Source organism: Colletotrichum fructicola (genome assembly GCF_000319635.2).
Source record: "Colletotrichum fructicola Nara gc5 chromosome Unknown KSG_Nara_v1_contig08, whole genome shotgun sequence".
Taxonomy (NCBI): domain Eukaryota; kingdom Fungi; phylum Ascomycota; class Sordariomycetes; order Glomerellales; family Glomerellaceae; genus Colletotrichum; species Colletotrichum fructicola.
Genome location: NW_027094058.1, coordinates 2,221,429 through 2,240,727, shown reverse-complemented (window position 1 = coordinate 2,240,727; position 19,299 = coordinate 2,221,429). Strand labels below are relative to the sequence as shown.

The following is a 19,299-nucleotide window of genomic DNA, read 5'->3' as shown; positions in this document are numbered from 1 at the left end:
ACTTCGACTCTTGCATCCACATCATCATCGCACTTGTCTCCAACCTCCCCTCATTCTTCCCCGAGCCTTCACCCCCCGCCACCATGACTTCTAAAGGAGTCTCGCTCCTGAAGTTCGTGGGAACTGTTTCCCTCGGTCTTCTGACTGTACGTCGCTGCCCCTGCTCTCTCTCTGTCTCCCCCGCTCGAACGCCCCGACCCGGCCTGTCGTCGGATCACCAGTGACGCCACTATTCCCATCCCCTCCACCTCCCCGCACTCGCATCCTGAACCCCGGCACAATTTGACAATGCATGCCCTTGCTCATAGTCTTCCATTTACGACCCAAACATCGCATCACATCGAAAGGCTGACTTTTTTATTCAACAGGGCCTCTCCTACTCCCTCTCGACTGTGACCGTCCCCTCGATCCTCTCCCTCCCCTCCGCATCCGACGCCCTCCGAGCCTTCCAGAACCTCTACCCCAGCGCGAACACCCGTTTGCGCATTCTCACCGGAGTGTCCACCGCCTCGTTTCTCTTCGCCTTCTTCCTCTCCCCGCGCGCCTTCCGTCACCCCTACCTCGTCTACGCTTCCGTCCTCTGCCTCGCCTCCGGTGCCGCCGAGCAAATCACACCCTATGTCCTGAGCTCTCCCGAGTCCTCCTCGGAGGCCATCGCCGCTCGTCGCCAGGCCCGCCGTGAGCGTGAGGACGCCCGCAAGGCCGCTCGCATCGCGCGCCAGGAGGCCCGTATGGAGGCTAGCTACGAGGTACTTGGCGACACCCACAGCGACGCCGCGAGCGACGGCGAAGCTGCCGCCGCTGCCGCTTTTGCCGAGGAGGAGGAGAACTTCAACGGCGAGGAGATCCGCGTCGTGGTTGATGGCTTCAGGAAGACCCAGATTGTGCAGACAGCCATCGCCTCGGTCGGTTTCCTGATGTCCGTCATCGGCATCTGGGGCGACGGCGCCATTCAGGTCTTCCAGACCGAGACCGTTATTGTCGGTGTATAAGAGGCGTTGATGGCCTAAGAGATATGATTATTGCAAGATTGTTTGCGTATAGGAGTCATGATATTGAGGGGGGCTGGGAACACGATGCTACATCACTACCACTGTCTACGAGGCACTGTCGAACTCGTCATATATTCTTCCTTACTTACCCTGACTAATTAGAGTCGGATAACTGGAAAAAATAGACCACCGAAGCTAAACCGAGTTTAAACTCGCCTTTACAATGCTCACCTAGGTCACATGACAAGTCGATGTCGATGCTGATGCACGGCATGATTGATTCATTCATTACGCTGTATTGGGATAAGTAAACCGTGGCTAGGCATGTGATACTAATCCTACTACGCTAGGCCAGAGTTGGCGATGCATCCACTGTCCAAAGGTGTCGAGACTTTCAAGCCTGATGACTTCCTAAGACTTGAGTCTCTCGCTTCCGGCCATGTCATCCTGCGCATCCTTAATCAAGAACCTGCAAGGTCGTTAGCACAGTGCCCTGGATCAGGTCGATGAGGCCAAACTTACCTATACATCAGTATCGTTGGCGGGATGGTGCCCAGATGCCAAAGACTATGCGCGTCAAGAGCGCCAAGTAAAGGCGGAAAGTCGAACAACTCGAGACTCATGACAGTGACGATAATGGCGACGACGATACTCGGCCAGATAGCCCACACCCTGCGCGTTTGCCTGTACTTGTTGTAACTGAACCACAGCCACATCAGGTTCTGGATCACTCCGACGACAACGTTTGCCGCCATGTTGTAGGTATAATCCCAGCGCACACCCTTCAGGTACGCAACGTGCCCCGCATACAGCAAGACGCACAGCAGAGTCCACGCCCTCAGAACGGACCGTCTCCGCGGCGTCGGGCGGTCTAGACGCATGACGCGCACTACGGTGTAGTATAGCCCATAGAGCACGTTGGCGCCGGCGGCAAAATAGTCAAGCTGCTCCGTCGCAGCAAAGTCGCGCGTGTGGAAGATGGCGCTGAAGGTCCACGAAGCCACTCCGACGGCCGCGAGCCAGGTGTACCAGGGCATCAGCGGGTAAGAGGCCGGGACGGCAGCGCGGAACTTGCGCAGGCCGTCATAGTGAGCCCAGAGGTTTCCCAAGCTGAATATCGTGCTGAAGGGCTCCTGGCATCCGAGGAAGCGGTGGAAGGGCCACTTTCCGTGGAACTGGACGACGCGCTCGCCGGCGGCAACGCGCTTCTTGGTTATGATGTGCTGGCAGATGTAGTCGCATTCGGAGGAGCATGTCCAGAGGAGGAGACGACGGTGGAGGGCTGCAAGACGGGAAAGGTTGGTTAGCTTCATGCGTTTGGTGTTCCAAGGGGGTCAGCAAAGGGGGACGTAGGCGACGTACGGATCGGGGTAGCATCTTTGCCTGGAGCGCAGTTCTCATCGTGGCAGACCTGGATCGCGGGGAAACGAGGAAGAGAGTGTCAGCCTATGGAAGTCGTAGACCATGCTTTGGGGGTCATCTCGCGCGCGGGTGTGGTGGCACCAACTTGGACGCATTCGCGGAACTCTGGCATGCGGTCGCCGTATGAAGCCTCGACGGTTGTCGCGAAGACGAGGAGGGCGGCGAAGACGGCTAGGAACAGAGGAGACCGTGATCGTCTCCCCGCTCGTGGAAACTTCATGGCGCGGGCATTTATCGATTCGTCGTCTCGTTGCTGGTGTTGTTGTCGTCCCTCGCAGTCAGTGTCGCGTGAGGCGGGTGCGGGAGGGTTAAAGTCAGAGACTGCTGAGGTGGTACGGGTTTCTTGGATTGCTACGGGACACAAGGGTTCGGAGGTCTCGGGCGCTTGCTGCCTTGCTTGTCACTGCTCGAATGGAGGACCGGTCATTTGCTGGCGGGGAATTTGCATGTGTGATTGGCTTGATTTTCTGGGGCATTCCAAGACGTGGGGTTCAGCTTAATTATCCGATCTCTTTTCCAGGGGCTCCCAGACTTACCTTTTCATCATTTGTTTTTTTACGTCTGGCGATGCATCGGGGATTGGGTGACTGCAGCTGATAGATCGCACCGGTTTTTGATTCCTGAATAGGCCCTTTTTCTGCGGATGGATGTAGAGGTCAACCCATCTGCCACTTCACCGTCCCAGCTGGGCTTGGGCCAGAAAGCTCTGGTCGTTGTGAAGTCCCTGCCATGATGCTTGGAATGCAGTCTAATATTGTCGAACCCCCCACCGCCTTTGGGCCCAACTAATGTCGATGAGGGCGAGCAACAACTCGATAATCCAAGCAGAAGCGTGCTCCATGAGGGAGACACAGTTGGACTGCACAAACCGCAGAATGTCAAGGTTCGCAGACGGGCTGGTTCGCCATGCTCGGATCTGGATGGCCAAGACTTGGACGAGGAGTGTCGTTTTAGTGGTAAAAGAAATACGCGAATCTTCTCTCTTGAATCTCTTCTCTGAAACATTTTGAGAGAGATCTTTTCCCAAAGCTATGCCCCTTGTAATAATCCTGCGAAGCTGTATCCGTACAACAGAACGTCATGGCTTGCGGGTGGGACAGGAAGGGCAGTGGGCCGAAAAGAAAACACGCGATGGCAGATCTGTGTTCACAACGGCAAAACAAAACTAGTATATCGTCGGTATGGAGAGGTTGAAAACCCCTCTCGGGTATCATAACTTTTAATCCCTATGAACAGCTCTAATGCTTCGGCTCATCGCCGTTGCCAAGGCACGCGCAGCATCAAGCAATCAATAATGACCTGAGCACTGCTTGCAGCCAACGGAGTTTTTCTTTCCTTCATGTCCCAAACAACTGTTCGTCTATTTACCCCTCTCTATTCCACTTCGGATTCGAACATGGACTTGAATGTAACCATTTGTTCATAATACTCTCGATCCAGGGGGCTGGTGGTTTGGGCGCTGAAGCCCTCTTGGTAGCGCATTAGAACACCATAAGCTCGGAGGAATGGGTGCTTGTAAGCATCAAAATTGATGACCACCGGCGTGAAGAGCTCAGGGAAAGTAGCGCAGTCCAGGAATGCCGGGTTGCGGTGGCACTTCTCCTGGATTTGGGAAGCCCTCACATGCTCCAGGTGGCGTACAACTTCCAGTTGAAGTTTGTTCGGTTTCGTGTCCGAGCTGAAATCTCCCGACAGCCATTCTTTGGCGAATTCATCAGCCTTACGCCTTCGGATATAGCTGATAAACTCCTGTTCGAATTCAGGCGACCATTTGCCCTCGCCTATGAATGCATGACGGCCCTCCCTCGTGGAGAAACGTCGATCAAACATCTTCAGGACAGCCCTTTTGGGGATATCCGGGGGTCCATTGGAAATATAGACTTCCATGACGTTCCAAGTGTGTGATTGGAAGACTCGCTGGATGATCAACGTCATTGCCTGTGGGACTTGACGGTCGTCTTTCTCGAGCCTGTGGACATAGATGACGTTGCCGCGATAGTAAGGAGAACTGTGAATGTCAGCCGGGTGCGGTTGGTCGTAGATGTTTCTTGTTGCTTACTGGGAGTATGCTATTCGGATCCAGTCCACGACACTGTCGAAGGCACATCTAAGTCTATGAAGTATGCGCTGAATGGCTCCTAGGACGTGTTCGATTCCAGAGCGAAGAGACATGGCGATCTTGGGTCCGAAATAAGAACTCCAATTGCAATTTGTTGATGTTTATAAGGAAAGTTTCTGTGCTGGGGTTTGAAGCACTGCTAATGGCGAATCGATGCATAAGAAGGTAGCATCGTTGATGAAGTGGGATGGAAAAAGATCGTTGCCAGGAAGCGTGGATGTACCTTCAAAGTGGGTCCACCATGTTGAGCCTACCCGATTTGGCAATCAGCTAAAGCTCCAGTGGGTACCTGCCTACAAGAAGGTGTGGCGCTAGCAACTGACTCCTTCCAACAGGTCGTCTCGGCGAGTACTGCTGTAAGTGGCTTCGGTGAATGCAAGGCTGCTACATTCGAGGATACGAGTTGAAAGATGGCAGGAATAAGGGGGCGTTCTAGTAATGGTCGACCTTTCTTGTCACTTTCACTTACAGAACCCTTGAGGTTAGCGGAAGTGCGTCTCAGTTGCACAGCTGTGGGAAGCATTCACACCCTCGATAAAGGTTGATATGCTTCTGATAAACCAAATTTCTGGCTATATAAACGGATGGAAATATGTTTCGGTTCCGACTCTAGGTACTGATTCAGTGTTTTTGCAATCTCTAGCCCGACTTAACCCAGCCGCACAGATACCCGGCAACGCACGCCATCCCTTCCGCATAAGGTTTCATCACGCGAGACGGAAACTCTTCTGACGGGTGCGAATTCGCAACTTCTGCTAGACCTATATTCAACTCTGCTACAAAAAGAAGAAGGTCACAGACTCGGAGAGCTTTCAGATGAGACCCGTCCCAGCTATCCCGCTCGTCGGAGGCTGGCACGAGGTCCAAGTAGGAGATATCAGATCGCTAGTTTGCCACGGACCGACCAAATGTGGTTTTGGTTATGCATGTAGGGTCCTGCTAACTTGGTAGAGAAGAAAGTCGCTCTCTCTGGCCAGTTCACTCCGGCACCTGAAATCAGACGTCTGGGCGCCAGCTATTGACTACATAGTAAATACAGCCACATCTGATATGACGTAGATGTAAATCCAAGTATATTCATCCAGTAAATGTATCATGACAGTCTTCAGGGGGTTCTCTAGAACAAAAGCGACTTCAAGGTTGCTATCGACATCTACCCAAGAAGAAACGTCAGAAACATAGCTTGCTCATGCATCCATCAAGTCTCCAGAACCCCTCCCTCATCCTTGGAGGCCCTGCAAAATTCTCTCCGGCATCGAATATTTTTCTGCAGCGGCTGAGTTGGAAAGGCAGACTGGCATTGAGCACGGCCTAAATATCACCACTGCTCTCGAGGACTTCATTTATCAGCATCGCCAACGCAGCGCATCAAAGTAACCGTAATGTTCAACTCTCATTCAACTTGAAAGCTGGAAAGTCTGGTTGGTTGCCAGGCTAAGAAAATCCCGAATCCTCCCAACGCCATGCCCTCAGACACATCATATATGCCCCAAATATACCCCAAAAACCCGTAGTATACACAAAGAAACTTTTTCGTCATCACCCCAAGCCTTACCAGAAATACGGCGGCGGTATCGCCAGCATCCAAGTGTCAAGCCACCTCGACGCCGCGAATCCCGCAATGAACCCTCCCATCGCAATCGAAAACATGACGGCAGCCGTCAAGCTCGGGCTGACGTCGTGATCCAACCACGTCTTCCTGAACCTCAGCTTGCCCACCCTCATGTGGAACATCTCCTCCACGTCGACGATCCCGCGGTAGTTCGGCTTCAGCTCGGTCGAGTCGCGCTCCGTAAAGTGTTTTCTCTGCACCCTTCATCGTCGTGTCAAAGGATCAGCCCTCGCTTTTAGCCCCGTCTGGTCAGTCTCTTCAGCACTGGGGGTTTTGGAGAAACAGGGGAAAGGCAAAAAAAGAAAACTTACAGCAACGTGAGGCAGATGTCACCTTGCAACCTCGCCTTCAGCTCGAGCTCGGCATCGAGGTTCAGGCCGATTTGTAGCCGTGCGGGCTTGGACTCGGAGAGGCGCGGAATTACGGTGGGAGCAGGGAGGGTTCCCTTTGGCTGGGCGACTTGCTTGTTGCGGTTGCGGCGGCGGCGACGGCGCGTGCTGCCATCCGAGGAGACGCTTGAAGCGCCGCCGATACTGGACGCAGAGTCGTCTACTACATTCTGGGCCTGAGGAAAGTTTAGTTGGAAGGTTTTCTCTTGAGTTGAGGGGTTCTACCCTCTCGGTGATGTTGCTACCTTTGTGCTCGTCTTTGTGTCTATTGAGATGTTGCAGGGAGCCATTTTTTCTTCTTCGGAGTCCTTCTTCTGGGCGCGGGAGGGGATATAGTATGGAATCATCGATCGTCTGAAGACAGAATTGGGTTGCAAGACTTGTTGGCGGTCTTGCCTTTGGTTTCGATGTGTCTAGAGGGACTTTGATGCTGCAAGTCTTTCTCGGATATAATTTCAGAACAGAGTTGAAGAGAAAGCAATCTTCGAACAACAAGAGCATCTTCCCAGAGGTTGGGATGACAACTCTCCTATATACCCTCCCCAGATCCCCCGACTCGCCGCACCCGCAAAAACCACCAAACACCACCACCCTGGCAACTTCTGAAATCTGTTTCCGAAATCCAGTACTCCGTGAAATACCCACCTGTCCAAATCATCCCAAAAAGTTTCCCAGACTCATCCCACTTACACGGACCCCTTCGAAGCCCCTTCGTTGCAGCGTCACGTGATGGGTCGATGGTGGAGTAAAACGGATGGAAACCTCGTACGATGCCGTTCAACGCTGAAACGGTGATGCAACCTCGACGTCGCTCATCACCCAGCGTGTCAGACAAGGGTGGGCCAGACTACAATGTTCTGGCCTCCCACGGCCCGTCTTTGCCAATGCAGATTCCTGTCGCCGGGTGCAAGGCTTCTGACCGGGGATTTCGCCATCCTTCAAAAGAGCCTCTCAGAACCCCCGGCAGTGGAAGATCAGGGTCCTCGTTACCGAACGTCGTCGTCGTCCAAGTAAAGAGGGTCAAACACTCGTCGATTACCCCTCGTATGTTTGACTTGTCGAGCACGCGTCTAGCGGGAAGATCCCGCTGGGCTCACAAGAGACAGGCATATTTGGACACGGGTTATCGATTGACCATTCATATTTTCGAATTCTCTTGATTTTTGCCTCGAGCTTTTCCACGCGACGATGAAAAACACACCAAAACTCCACATGTATGCGCCGCGCATGCTGAACCGCCACCTTTCGTCCCATCCCAACCCAACCCAAACGAACACCCCTGCCGCCAAGGTATCTTATTGGGAAATCTAATCATGTAGTACGAGAACCCACGAGGTGTGTGTCTCGATGGAGGCAGCCATATCGTAACCCATTGAGAGCCTTGCCGCCGTGCTTTGACAAGCAGGATGAACCTTTCCGTCCTTCCGAAAGGCCTAGACTTTCCCCGGCTTTTCTACCGATGCCAAACCCGGCACCATCCAAACCTCCACCAGCTCATGCAACGCTTCAGATTCAGTCCTGAGGCCCGGGGAAATGGGACATCGGATGCCCCAGCCCGCAGACTCGGGAACACCCACAATGGCCCAAAACGCAAAGACTTTTGTGTCGATCTTTGTTCTGTTCCTCTTGACCCGTCTCCATTCTCAAGTGCTCAACAGGTCCCTCACTGACATGCCACGCCCAGCGCCGCGTGAATTATTGGTGCCGTCACCGCTCACGGTACCTCTCCTGTCGTTGTTCAGCATCAACAGGGCGGCCGTAGCCTCCTGGTCGAGATCTCCCTGCGGCGCCAGCGCAGGGCTGGTAAGCGTCGAGAGCGATCCCGAGGCGATGCCGTGGGGGTAGGGATACTGCTGCGGGCCAAAGGCCGGTGACGTCGTCGCCGACGATGCGCTGTAGCTGTAATGGCGATGGTCCGTTGACGCAGACGAGTACGAATCGTGACGGTGCCTCGAGTCCTGTGCGAGCAGCGCGGGGGACGGCGATACCGACGGCTGCTGGGACCGGGAGTGCTGGGCGGGGAAGGTGGGTGACGGGGCCTCGGAACCGGTCATTTCGACGTCGTCGGGTTCCTGTTGGTACTTCGGGACGAACTGCGGTAGGGAGCCCCACGGATCGCGGCCCGACGGGGTCTGCAGGCCGGACTCGGTGGGGGAGACCCCCTCGGACACGTCCCGCTGGGCCTTTAGCTTGGCGACGCAGTCTTCGAGGTATCTGACGTATTCGATAGAGGCCTGTGTTAAGCCTGGGTCAGCATCATGTTGTTGCCATGTTATGTCGAGTTGACTGCACTCACTTGCAGAATAGCCAGCTTGTGCATCTCTCCGGTGCATGCCGGGATCATACCCTTCAGCACAGCAAACTCCTCGTTCATTTTAGACCGGCGGCGACGTTCAATCAAGCTGTGCGCCGTCTTCCTCGCAATCTTCCGCCCTGCCGCGCTCGTCGCCGACGGCTGCTTCTTCTTAGACTGCTCCTTCGTGGACGCAGCGGCTTTCGCCGGGCCTGATGACTTGGTGCTTGCGGGAGCCTCCTCCGGCTCCTCCTGCGGCCGGGGCTTCATCTGAATAATCTTGCGGGACCTCGTGGGCGGAGGGGGAAGGGCAAAGTTCTCGTTCGCAGCCTTCTGGGCGGCCGAAGACCTCCGCCGGGACTTGACTGCTTCAGCGGGCTGTACGGGGTACGGAGTGACCTTGGAGGGAGAGATGGGTTGGAAGCCGGAGTGGGGGGATGTCCTCGTGTCGGTGGGCGAGACTCTCGAGGCGTCTTGCGTCAAGGCTGCCGGGGGCAATTCGAAAGCCAGCTGTAGCGAGGCCAGGTTCTTGGAGCCATCTTGGCCCTTTATGTCTGTTGAGGATGCCGGCGTGGGCGGCAGCGTGGGACGTGGCATTGTGAGATGAGGAATGTGACGACGGGGGAACGGGGCGCGAGCGGCCTTGAGAGATAGACCAGACTCCCCGAAAGGTATTAGTAGAGTACGGCGAGCCGAGTGAGGAAACTCGACGCCCAGGCTGGACGACAAATCGGTTGACGTCGGTTGTGAGGCTGTGCCCGCGGAAATCGATGCCGGATGGTGAGGGACTCAGGTCGCTGTCGGCTGGTGAGGCTTGGCGTTGATGAGAAGCGCCCGTCGGGGTTTCTGGCCAAGTAGGAGTCAAAGTCCGATTCGTTGTGTACGGTCACAGTCCGGGGCCGTGATTGCAAAGGGGAAAGAGAGGCACGCGACGATGAGGAGTTGAGGGCATAGTTGAAGGGTTTGTGGAAGGAAAGTAGCAGAGGCGGGGGGGAGGGGGGGGAGGATGGTTAAAGATACGGCACGGGAGATGGGATTGAGCACGAGTTGCGCACACACGCACATTAGCAAGTAACTGACTCTCATTCTCACTATCCTTGGCACGTCGTTCCTCACCTCTTTCTGCTCTATCTACAACCCCGGACTGTGGCTAAATCTGTTAAGACGCTTGCCTCAGATAGCGGCCAACCTCTTAGCAGGCGCGTAGCAGGCCACGCCCCCCATCTCTTACATGGGGAGGGGGGTGGTCCATGTTTCTGGACGATACCCTGATGAAGGTCCATGGGGATGGGGATAGGGATAGGACGGCAGTGGTTGGTGGTTTTGGGGGCAACGAACTAGGAAGAAGGAGAGAGGGCACGCGACTCCGAGCCAGAAGTGCCAGAGAAAGGAACCCATAAACAATGGACGAAAAGAAAGTGAGGAACACAAGCACAGCCTGGCCGGTAGCAGCCCTGGAGAACCGCAAAGATGACGGGCAACAGAAAACAGTCCAATCAGAGGTTCGGACGCAGGCTCCTGGGCGAAGAAAAGGGCAGGAGAGGCATCTTCGAGAGTCGAGGAGGTTAACCAATCAGAGCGTCGGAATCGAGCACATGGGGTTCCTGAATGGTATCTGGGCGCCCGCAGACGGTTTGCTTCCTACTCAAGAGAAACGTCAATCAACACGGCCACACAGGCCACATGGATCATTGGCAGACCCCTTGCCCGCGCGCACGCCTTCGTTGTGTGGACTTTTCAAGGTCCCAGTCCGGGGCTGGCCTCTAGTATGATGCAGCGACCTGGGGTCCAGAGCCAGAGGCACGAGACATGTGCTCGAGATGCGGTTGGACGACGGCTTCGATCGTCGACGACCGTTGCTTGCTGAACCGTGTTCCATCTGTGGCTGGTAACAGTCGTGTGCGCATCTGCGTGCCTTCTTTTCCGGTCATGTGTGGTGACAGAGCGACAGGACACGAGTGGTTTCCAACCCTTCATGGCGATTGAGCTGAATCGCATGCAGATGGCGATGGATGACGACCCCCCTCCCTTTGCGAGCTCAGGGCCCGCTTGCAAAGTGAGCACGTGGGCGGTTTGCTGCTGTAAATCTCCCCAACGTATCGTTATCTCGTGCGTGCGACGCACTCCTTTCCTGGCCCTGCTGAATCTGTGGACTCGTGGAGGCCGTTGATCTTGTTCGTCTCAAATGCTTGGACTTGAGGTCGTCTAAACCGAGGTCGGTTGAGCTTGTACTCAAGAGGCCGCCTGGCAAGCATCGATTATGAGCGAATTGATCGCGGTGACTTCGCTGCAGAGGCATATGGAAACGGGCTAGCTGAGCTGTCATGATCGGATTTCCTCTTTCTGAGTTCCCGTGCAGCAGCAGCGCGCGTCTCCTCTCTCCGTCTCCTCAAAAATAGAGTTTGGTCCCGATTTTCTCTCCAAGTGGAAGCTCTGTTGCGGCGTGCCTCCCCGTGCCTCCTCCCAAGCCAGAACGTGGGCAACCTGTCTGTTCCCGATTTAGCCTAGCGCCCGAGCCCTGGAAATGGGGGCAGCCATGGGCGGGGCCTTTGCAGGGGGCCGGTTCGCGGGTGCCGTGGTGGCTCACGCACGGCACGAAGCTTGTTGATGCCGACTCTCCTCCACTCACTCGGCCGCCACCTCCAACAGGCGCACGTGACGGTTCACTGTTCACTGATACCGACTTGGGTATGAGAATCGCCAAGTCTTGGCAGAAAATCACTCAGGTATGGCCGCTTCGCGAGTTGTCTCAACGGCCCGGACACCAAACTCGTCCATGCATCCAAAGAGATCCATTTTCCTAACTAGACCCAAACAAAAAGGTGCCTCATTAACACCGTAGCAATGTCCCCAAGTCCCTCACACCTTGGTGATGAGGGTTTTCCAAAAATCCCATGTCGCCAAACAAAACCGATACAAGTTACAGCATTCCACAGCGTCGTCGTCGAGCCCCCTTACACCTCGTTGCTGGGGTAAATGACCTTCGTCGTCGCCGCAAACTCCTCCTTAATACTCCTCAAGCTGACGAAACGGCTGAGCAGGTTCGAGCTCCCCGCCTTGTCGTTGGTGCCACTGGCTCTGCCACCGCCGAACGGCTGCTGACCAACGACCGCGCCGGTGCTCTTGCAGTTGATGTAGAAGTTACCCGCAGAGTTGCGCAACTTGTCTTCGGCAAACCTGATGACCGATCGGTCCGAGGCAAAGATGGATCCTGTCAAGCCGTACTCCCCAGTTGAGTCAACGAGATCGCAGGCCTCCGAAAAGGCATTCTTGTTTGTGACGTCGTCATACACGTGCACTGTGAGCACAGGGCCGAAGAGCTCGGTGCTCAAAAGCTTGTGGTTCTTGTTGGTTGTCTCGTAAATGGTAGGATGGATGAAGAAGCCCTTCGACTTATCATACTTGCCTCCCGCTACAAGGGTTAGCTCCTTGTCGTTCTTGGCTTCGTCAATCACGCCAGACAGCTTGTTGAACGACGCCTCGTGGATGACAGGTCCCATGAAGTTTCCGTGTTCAGCGGGGTTGCCAATGGTAATTTTGTTGACCTCGTTCACGAGACCCTCCTTGAACTTGGGCCAAACCGACTTGGGTACGTAAGCCCGCGACGTCGCACTGCACTTCTGACCCTGGAACTCGAAAGCACCACGGACCGTCTGCTTAACAGCGTTGTCGATATCGGTGGATGCGTGGATAAGGTGGAAGTTTTTGCCGCCCGTCTCGCCGACGATTCTTGGGTATGATTGGTAGCGGCCTTCAGCCACACCAGACCCGATTTCACCGTACAGCTTGCGGAAGACGGCAGTGCTACCAGTGTAGTGAAGAGCAGCGAACTTCTTGTGCTTCAGCGCGACCTTAGTGACCTCCTCAGGATTACCAGGCACGAATTGAATGACGTCGCGCGGCAAGCCAGCCTCCAACAAGATGTTATAGACCAGCCAGTTTGAGAGAATAGCCGAGTCGCTGGGCTTCCAGACAACGACGTTGCCGAGCAGAGCTGGGGCTCCAGGCAGGTTACCAGCAATTGCAGTGAAGTTGAATGGGCTCACAGCGTACACGAAGCCCTCAAGAGCCCTGTACTCAACCCTGTTCCAAACCCCAGGAGAGTTGTGTGAGGGCTGCTGAGCGTACAGCTCCTCGGCATACTGGACGTTGAAGCGCAAGAAGTCTGCCAGCTCTGCAGCAGCGTCAATCTCGGCCTGCCACGCGTTCTTGCCTTGGCCCACCATTGTTGTAGCCATGATATCGTAGCGGTATTTGCCCGAGATCAGGTCGGCGGCCTTGAGAAAGACGGCAGCTCGGTCGGCGAACGGCAGGGATTCCCACGCTGGCTTGGCGTTGAGGGCAGACGCGATGGCTTGGGAAACATGTTCTGGTGTTGCCTGGTGATACTTTGCGACGGTAGTAGCGTGGTCGGCGGGGTTGAACTGTTCTCCGACAATGCCTGTCTTGATCTTGGGGGCTAGTCAGCACATCGTCACTCATTCGTAAACGGGCAATCAAGACCGACCTCTTTTCCTGCGACGACAACGGGAACCTCCAACGGCAATTTTGTGTTCAGTTGATCAATGGCAGCAGTCAAGCCTGCGCGTTCAGCTGAGCCCTTGGCATAGTGGTGCTGTGTGATTGTCAGTCAACTACCCCTCACCACCCAGCTTCTTCTAAGCCTCGTTATTGGGACCTGTAACCCACGTTTGGCTCGTTGTTCACTTTGGGAACTTTGAAGGCAGCGAACGTCGCCGCTCTAGTGGTCGTTCTCGTCGCAGAGATGGCCAGGCGCGTTGACTGTCCAATAAGGGATGCAGCGGAAGCTCTCCGTCCAATAGATGCAATGCGTGAAGCACTCCGCAGCTGGGAGTTCAATAGCCCAGAAGCTCGGGTGGAAGACATGGTGGACAGCTATGCAAATTACCGCCGTCTATAAAGATCAAGTGGCCAAAAGCTGGGCCTCTTCGGACGCGCACAAAGCAATTGATAAGTCTGGCAAAGACCGTCTGTCGGCGGTTTGGAGAGAGCAGTAAGGAGGAGGGGGAGGTAGCTTGAAGGTGAGGGAAAGCGGAAACCAGTTGGTTATTAAGCTTCGGCACGTCGGAGGCGCAACGTAATGAAAAGTCGTGAGTCGTGAGACATGCACCGTCGTTCCTAGATGCCGGCAACCATCAGGGCGCAACACACGGGTTGATGCGGGTTAAGAATGCGCGGGCAACGAGAAAGCTCATGAGGGGCTGCGGGGCTTGCCTCAGTTGAGAGGGACCTGGAATGTCATCCCGAATGCAATGACGTGGGGTCTTGCTGCGATCCCCTGCCGATAACAGTGGGTTTAGATGCTTATCACGGTTTGCGGGGTAGTTGCCCGCCAATCAGATACTCCAATTGTGCTGCAATCTGAAGCTCCGGCCAAGATAAGAGGTTGACTAGGCGATAAAGGAAGGTCTTTTGGGGAGCTTCCGATCCCGACACTGTAAAAGTCGGAACGACCCTCCGACCCGACGTCGGGACAGGCCTGGGTTTTCGAGAAATTAGGTTCAAGGGATGATATGATTTTTTTTAGGAAAAAATCACAGTAGGTATCTTATTTTCAGTCCTTACGTTATTAATTTTTGGCGCAACAGAAAAATCCAAACAAGACAATGCACAAAGGAAGCGAAGCCCGACCAAGTTCGGGCTGTGAAGATGCACCCGCATCTCTTATCTTTCGGCCGTCTGCCGCCGTTGCGAACATGGCCTCCTCCTCTTCAAGGGTATATCATTATGTAACCATCCATCTTCGGATAGAGCGTCCGATCATGCTAGCGACCACGCCCAGCGTGCTTATTCCCCGTCACCGTTTGGTCGCTCTTGTTCAGGGAATGGCATCACAGGCTCCGGCTTGAGGTTGTACTTGAGCAAGGGCACAGTTAGGCCGTAGCCTTCCGTGATGCCTTCGGGATCGTGCTGATTGACCTCGACCCGGATGCAGATATCCAGACTACCGTCGTTGCCAGTACCATGTTGCGCCGTAGCCGCCTTGTGCTTGGAGCCGGACTCGATCTCACCGAGATGCAGGTAATCGTGCCCGCCCTTGCCCGAGATCGTCGACCTTGCATCTCCATTGATCGACGGTGCTGCGAGTCCGCGATTGGGCGAGTTCTCCGTCAAAATGGCAAAATTACGGCTAGGCATGGTCACATGGTTGGAGCTTGACGTCTTGGTCGAGTCGCCCGGATCCTTATCGAAGAACTTGAGAAGCGTCTCGTCTGTGTCGTGGTTCAAGTGGTGAATCTTGTTTCGTCTCGCCAGCAGGTTGGCGATCGCAGCTGGCGGTGGCTTGTTGGTGATGGCAGATGATACCACGTTGGCCATGTATCGGTGGTCGTTCTCGGTGGCTATATTCAGACGGGGGTGGGAGTAGAAGCGGCCAAGTGCGGCGAGATGCACGTCGCCGCCGAGAATGGTGATGCGAACCGAGAATTCCGATGCAATAGCCTGCAGTCTTTCGACCAAAGCTCCACGCTCCTTCTTGTGCGTTCTGGCCGTGTAGTGGTCATCGAGATCATCAAGCAAGTCGACGCTGCCATCGAAATGGTTGAAAACACCGCCAGCTATCTTGGTTAGCAAAGAAAAGCGGCCGGAAGTTCTGATTGCACATACCCAAACCGAATCTTCGGTTCAAGAACTTGACTGGGCCCATGATAGGGCTTCTGAAGACGTTCTCCAGCCACGTGAGGCGCTAGCACCGGTCAGCTCGTTCACCTACACGCTAAAGAAGTCAAGCCAGTTTCCTACCGGATACGCAATCGGGATTCCCAACAACAATATCAAATGCTTCAAAGGGCGTCCTGATTCAGCCGCAGTCCTCAACTCATGTCTGAGGCGGCTGAAGATCAAGTCATATGTCTCGGGGTAGTTGATTTGATGTCTCGTACGCTACACTCGGTCAGCCAAAACAACCTCCTTGTCGGTGTCTTAGACAGCCCTTACCTCAGTTCGAGCGTCAATACCCAGGAAGGCGATACGCGCTCCCAGTCGGGCAAACATGTTGTGCGAATGCTCCGCCACGTACGGCTGCAACACGTCAGTACTTGAGAGAATGATATCAACTCAAGATTGCTTACGCCAGGCTGTGTTCCAACAATGTAGCTCGGGTCAGACTTTGCGGGTGCTACATAGGTGTCCATGAGTTGGTTGGGGTCGAGTCCCTGCCCTTCGGTGGTGGTCGTGCGATCTGTGCTCCTGTAAGTCCAACGGTCACGTTTCTCTCATGCAATGGCTACTCACCTGATGTATAAGTCGATACTGGGGGAGGCAAATGGTGCTGGAATAGCATGTAGTACTTGTGAGCCGTTCCGCCAATGCCCCTGAAGACGTCGCATCGCATGAAATCGTCGACATAGGAACCGAATCCGTCGATAATCTGTCGCCGATCAGCAGAGCTTCTCCTTACATGCGGATTTCAACGTACGTCGTGGTCGTCCCAGATATTGACCTGGGGAATCTGGCCGTTGGCCGTGGCGAAGGGCTCAGTAGAGTACCTAGACTCCGTCAGAACTGCACCTGCGTTCAGAAGCTGCCTCACACTCACCATCGAATGTAGTTCTTCAAGTAGTAGTCATCGCAAGCTTGGCGGAGCTTCTCCGGGAAGGGAAAATGCCTGCGCTTCTTGGGGTTCGAGATATCGGTCCACTCGCGCAAAGGACCGTCGACTCGAATTCCGTCATTGTAGATCTGATCGCCACCCCCAAGCCTAGACACAAGTCAGCAACACAGAGGGAAGTGATCCGAAACACTGGACGCACATGACATGGAACGGGCGTTCCTTGTGATGTCTGTTGACATCGTTCCACAGGGCGGGACCGCTCCAAGCATCCTCGTCGGTGCCAACACTGAAGCCGTTGCAAGAGTGGAACATGATGCGCATCGACTCGTTGACGGCGGGGACAAAGAAGTGGTAGCGGTCTGGGCGGATACTGGAGAAGCGCATGTCGGGTATCAGGTACTCCCACTTGGCCTCGGTCTGGGAAAGAGGAAGCGACAAGTCAAACGCCCAGAAGGTGTTGCGCGGGTCTGAGTAGAGGCATTGGCCCTGAATTTCTGTGCTGTTCGCGCCTGCGCCGTTTGCGCCGTTGGAGCCTTCACCATTGACGGTTCCATTCGTTCCGTTAACGCCATTCGCCTCAGGAATAGCATGCTGAGTGTCGGCAGAGCCCGCGGGACGCAGAATGAGGTGCGGCGCGAAGCTCTGCGTCTTTCCTCCGCCCTTAGCGACGATCAAGACGCTTCCATACCAGCGATCCGCGTCCATCCTGCGGTAGTTGAGCAGGGGACCGCAAATGATCTCCTTGCCATCGGGAGCGTCTGGCTGCTCATAGGAGTGGGCGGTGGTCGCGCGATGCTGCTCGTCGCCGGTGGCCTCGCCGGCAGCGATCATGATGGGCTTGAAGTTTGGTGCGGCGTTGGGGTTCTCGGGCTCGACGCGGTCGCGGTTCAGGAAGCTGGCAAGATCGTTTGTGGTTCCGCGGTCCTGAGGGTCGCGGGGCACTGCGTGGGCCTGGGCGGCATGGCGCGCAAAAGCAGAGCTCTCTTGGTGGCGCCATCTGTTGGCGGACGCGTGAGGGTTGTGGCCAACATCATCGAGGGCCTCCCCTTGGGAGTGGTGAGACGACATGATGGCGTTTTGCTATTTTCAGGCCAGATTTTTGTAGATTTCGGCTTCGATTCTGAGTAACCAGCTGTTAGAATATGCGAAGCCCATGAGAACAGCTCTGAGCAACTGTGGCTCCTTACAATGTCTCGGCGCAAATTAGCCTGCCAGGGTCTGTTTGCGCGCCTGTGAGCTCTCGAGAGCTGGTCAGCAGGGGTTTGTTGTTTGCGATTGCGCGGCAACGAGGATATCAACAGTCGGGTATCTGGTACTACGGGAGGGACTGAGGCAAAGCGAGGAAGGGGGAAAGAACGGGAACAGAGGGAAAAGAAAAACAGCTGGCGACGAGAGGGTGTTGCCAAATCCCACACCATAAATCGCACGAGAAAAGTGTGTTGTGTTGGATTGGATGCTTGTTTGGCCGGGTAGTGCAAAGTGACGCGGGCTAGGAATGAAGTGGCAGGGATTGGCGTCAGTGGGCACCTCCGCTACGCAACCACTGCGAGCAACGCCGCTAGAAGCTGCCTGTCGAGCTGCACGGTGGACCAGGGGCTTTCTAGGGGTGAACCTGGGACGGACCTGACCCGAGCGTGTCCGTGGAGTTCACGGGGGCAGAGGTGCTGCGGCGCTGACGCTGGAGATGATGGCAATCGCCGTTTGAGATGTGCAATATTCTTCTCGCTGGGATGCTCTCTTGTCGCGAGTTTAGGCTCAGACTTACGGAGGTGGCAGCAACCCCGATGTTGGCCCGTTTGTCGTTTGGGGGCCAACCGACGATAACAAAATGGGCAGAACAGAATCCATGATCGCCGTATCTTTCTCTCGCTCCCTTTGCCTCCCCTGCACGACCGCGGTCTACAATCTACAGTCTACACCGTCTAGCTTGGCTGGCGCTGCTAGTACTGCCAGGCGAACCGGACATTCAACCCACCTCAGTCCGCCATCCTTGTTGGGGGGTTCGCAGCAAATCCAATCCAGTCCAACGCCGTCCAGCTGACCATGCAGTCGAGCCGTGTAAGAACCGGGTCCGAGTCTCCCTCTTACATCCCAGCGGCTCCCATTCGTGCAAGCATCCGAGTCTAATCCACGCATCCATCCGTCTCGATACGCCTTTTACGAATGCCATACTTGGGGGGCTCAACAGTTGCTGATGCGTGGTAGGCAGCATCCTCCCGTCTCTTACATTACAATTGGCTGGTCATCGACAACGTGCTGGCGTCCCACCCATCGTCACCCGTCTCTGTGCCAAGTTTGCCGGTACTCGTCGGCGCCCTCTTTCGCCAATTTCTTTCTGGCGGGCGTCTTGGAGATGGGATGACGAGTGGCCAGAGCTCCCGCCAGCTTGCTTTTGGCAAACACACCGTTCCATGCTTGCAGGCGGTTCCCGGGCAGCGCACCATTCGGAGACCGCACAATGTAACCCTGCTACTGCGTAGTTTACATCGTACGAAGCCACGAAAGCCTCCTGCAAGGTAAAGCAGACAACAGAGCATTTTGTCACTCCAGAGCTGAAAGGCGAGACTGCGCCCCTTCAACCATAGTCACGGGAGGCCTGCGGAGGTACGGGAACAACGGTTCAAATGCCTTGAAGCCCACAGCTGCCGCGGCAAGCTGCTGATTGCTTGAATGGGCATCCGTAAATTGTCGATACGCGCTGCGATGCCTGCCAGATGTGGCCTGGTCGGGGGTGAAATTGGTCAACTACGTCAGGACTTGTGGCTCTTGGAAATGAAACAGGAATGCCCCCACAAGGCCAAGGCTTAAGGTGCCTTAGATGACCCGCCGAGGATCCACCCTTGTTGCCCATCACCCTGGTCACCCGCTGTGACTGTTGAGCTTTCGCCCCCGGCCCCGG

General features: G+C 55.3%; 7 protein-coding genes across 7 annotated transcripts; 1 reads left to right on the top strand and 6 right to left on the bottom strand.

Moving 5' to 3' along the window:
- Window positions 1-83: 83 nt before the first annotated feature.
- On the top strand, window positions 84-992 carry ATG33 (Autophagy-related protein 33; the record flags this gene model as incomplete). The annotated part of the gene is made up of 2 exons (XM_032037052.1): window positions 84-146; window positions 369-992. The coding sequence occupies 2 exons, from the start codon at window positions 84-86 to the stop codon at window positions 990-992; spliced, it is 687 nt and encodes a 228-aa protein (XP_031892358.1).
- Window positions 993-1,403: 411 nt separating this feature from the next.
- On the bottom strand, window positions 1,404-2,634 carry CGGC5_v013702 (Protein PER1-like protein; the record flags this gene model as incomplete). Its single annotated transcript, XM_032037040.1, has 4 exons — window positions 1,404-1,461; window positions 1,515-2,274; window positions 2,355-2,403; window positions 2,500-2,634. 4 exons carry the CDS (start codon window positions 2,632-2,634, stop codon window positions 1,404-1,406), a joined length of 1,002 nt encoding a protein of 333 aa, XP_031892706.1.
- A 1,154-nt stretch (window positions 2,635-3,788) lies between these two features.
- Window positions 3,789-4,586, bottom strand: CGGC5_v013701 (uncharacterized protein; the record flags this gene model as incomplete). Its single annotated transcript, XM_032037029.1, has 2 exons — window positions 3,789-4,422; window positions 4,474-4,586. 2 exons carry the CDS (start codon window positions 4,584-4,586, stop codon window positions 3,789-3,791), a joined length of 747 nt encoding a protein of 248 aa, XP_031892707.1.
- Window positions 4,587-6,084: 1,498 nt separating this feature from the next.
- Window positions 6,085-6,824, bottom strand: CGGC5_v013700 (uncharacterized protein; the record flags this gene model as incomplete). The annotated part of the gene is made up of 3 exons (XM_032037018.1): window positions 6,085-6,346; window positions 6,457-6,710; window positions 6,780-6,824. 3 exons carry the CDS (start codon window positions 6,822-6,824, stop codon window positions 6,085-6,087), a joined length of 561 nt encoding a protein of 186 aa, XP_031892705.1.
- A 1,353-nt stretch (window positions 6,825-8,177) lies between these two features.
- On the bottom strand, window positions 8,178-9,424 carry TRY6 (Transcriptional regulator of form adherence 6; the record flags this gene model as incomplete). Its single annotated transcript, XM_032037007.1, has 2 exons — window positions 8,178-8,768; window positions 8,831-9,424. 2 exons carry the CDS (start codon window positions 9,422-9,424, stop codon window positions 8,178-8,180), a joined length of 1,185 nt encoding a protein of 394 aa, XP_031892582.1.
- A 2,357-nt stretch (window positions 9,425-11,781) lies between these two features.
- CGGC5_v013698 (Delta-1-pyrroline-5-carboxylate dehydrogenase) lies at window positions 11,782-13,714 on the bottom strand (the record flags this gene model as incomplete). The annotated part of the gene is made up of 3 exons (XM_032036996.1): window positions 11,782-13,278; window positions 13,335-13,442; window positions 13,517-13,714. The coding sequence occupies 3 exons, from the start codon at window positions 13,712-13,714 to the stop codon at window positions 11,782-11,784; spliced, it is 1,803 nt and encodes a 600-aa protein (XP_031892580.1).
- Window positions 13,715-14,635: 921 nt separating this feature from the next.
- On the bottom strand, window positions 14,636-17,468 carry CGGC5_v013697 (Uncharacterized protein; the record flags this gene model as incomplete). The annotated part of the gene is made up of 9 exons (XM_032036985.1): window positions 14,636-15,405; window positions 15,455-15,533; window positions 15,590-15,730; window positions 15,785-15,868; window positions 15,919-16,028; window positions 16,082-16,217; window positions 16,266-16,335; window positions 16,386-16,547; window positions 16,600-17,468. The coding sequence occupies 9 exons, from the start codon at window positions 17,466-17,468 to the stop codon at window positions 14,636-14,638; spliced, it is 2,421 nt and encodes an 806-aa protein (XP_031892581.1).
- Between the last annotated feature and the right edge of the window lie 1,831 nt (window positions 17,469-19,299).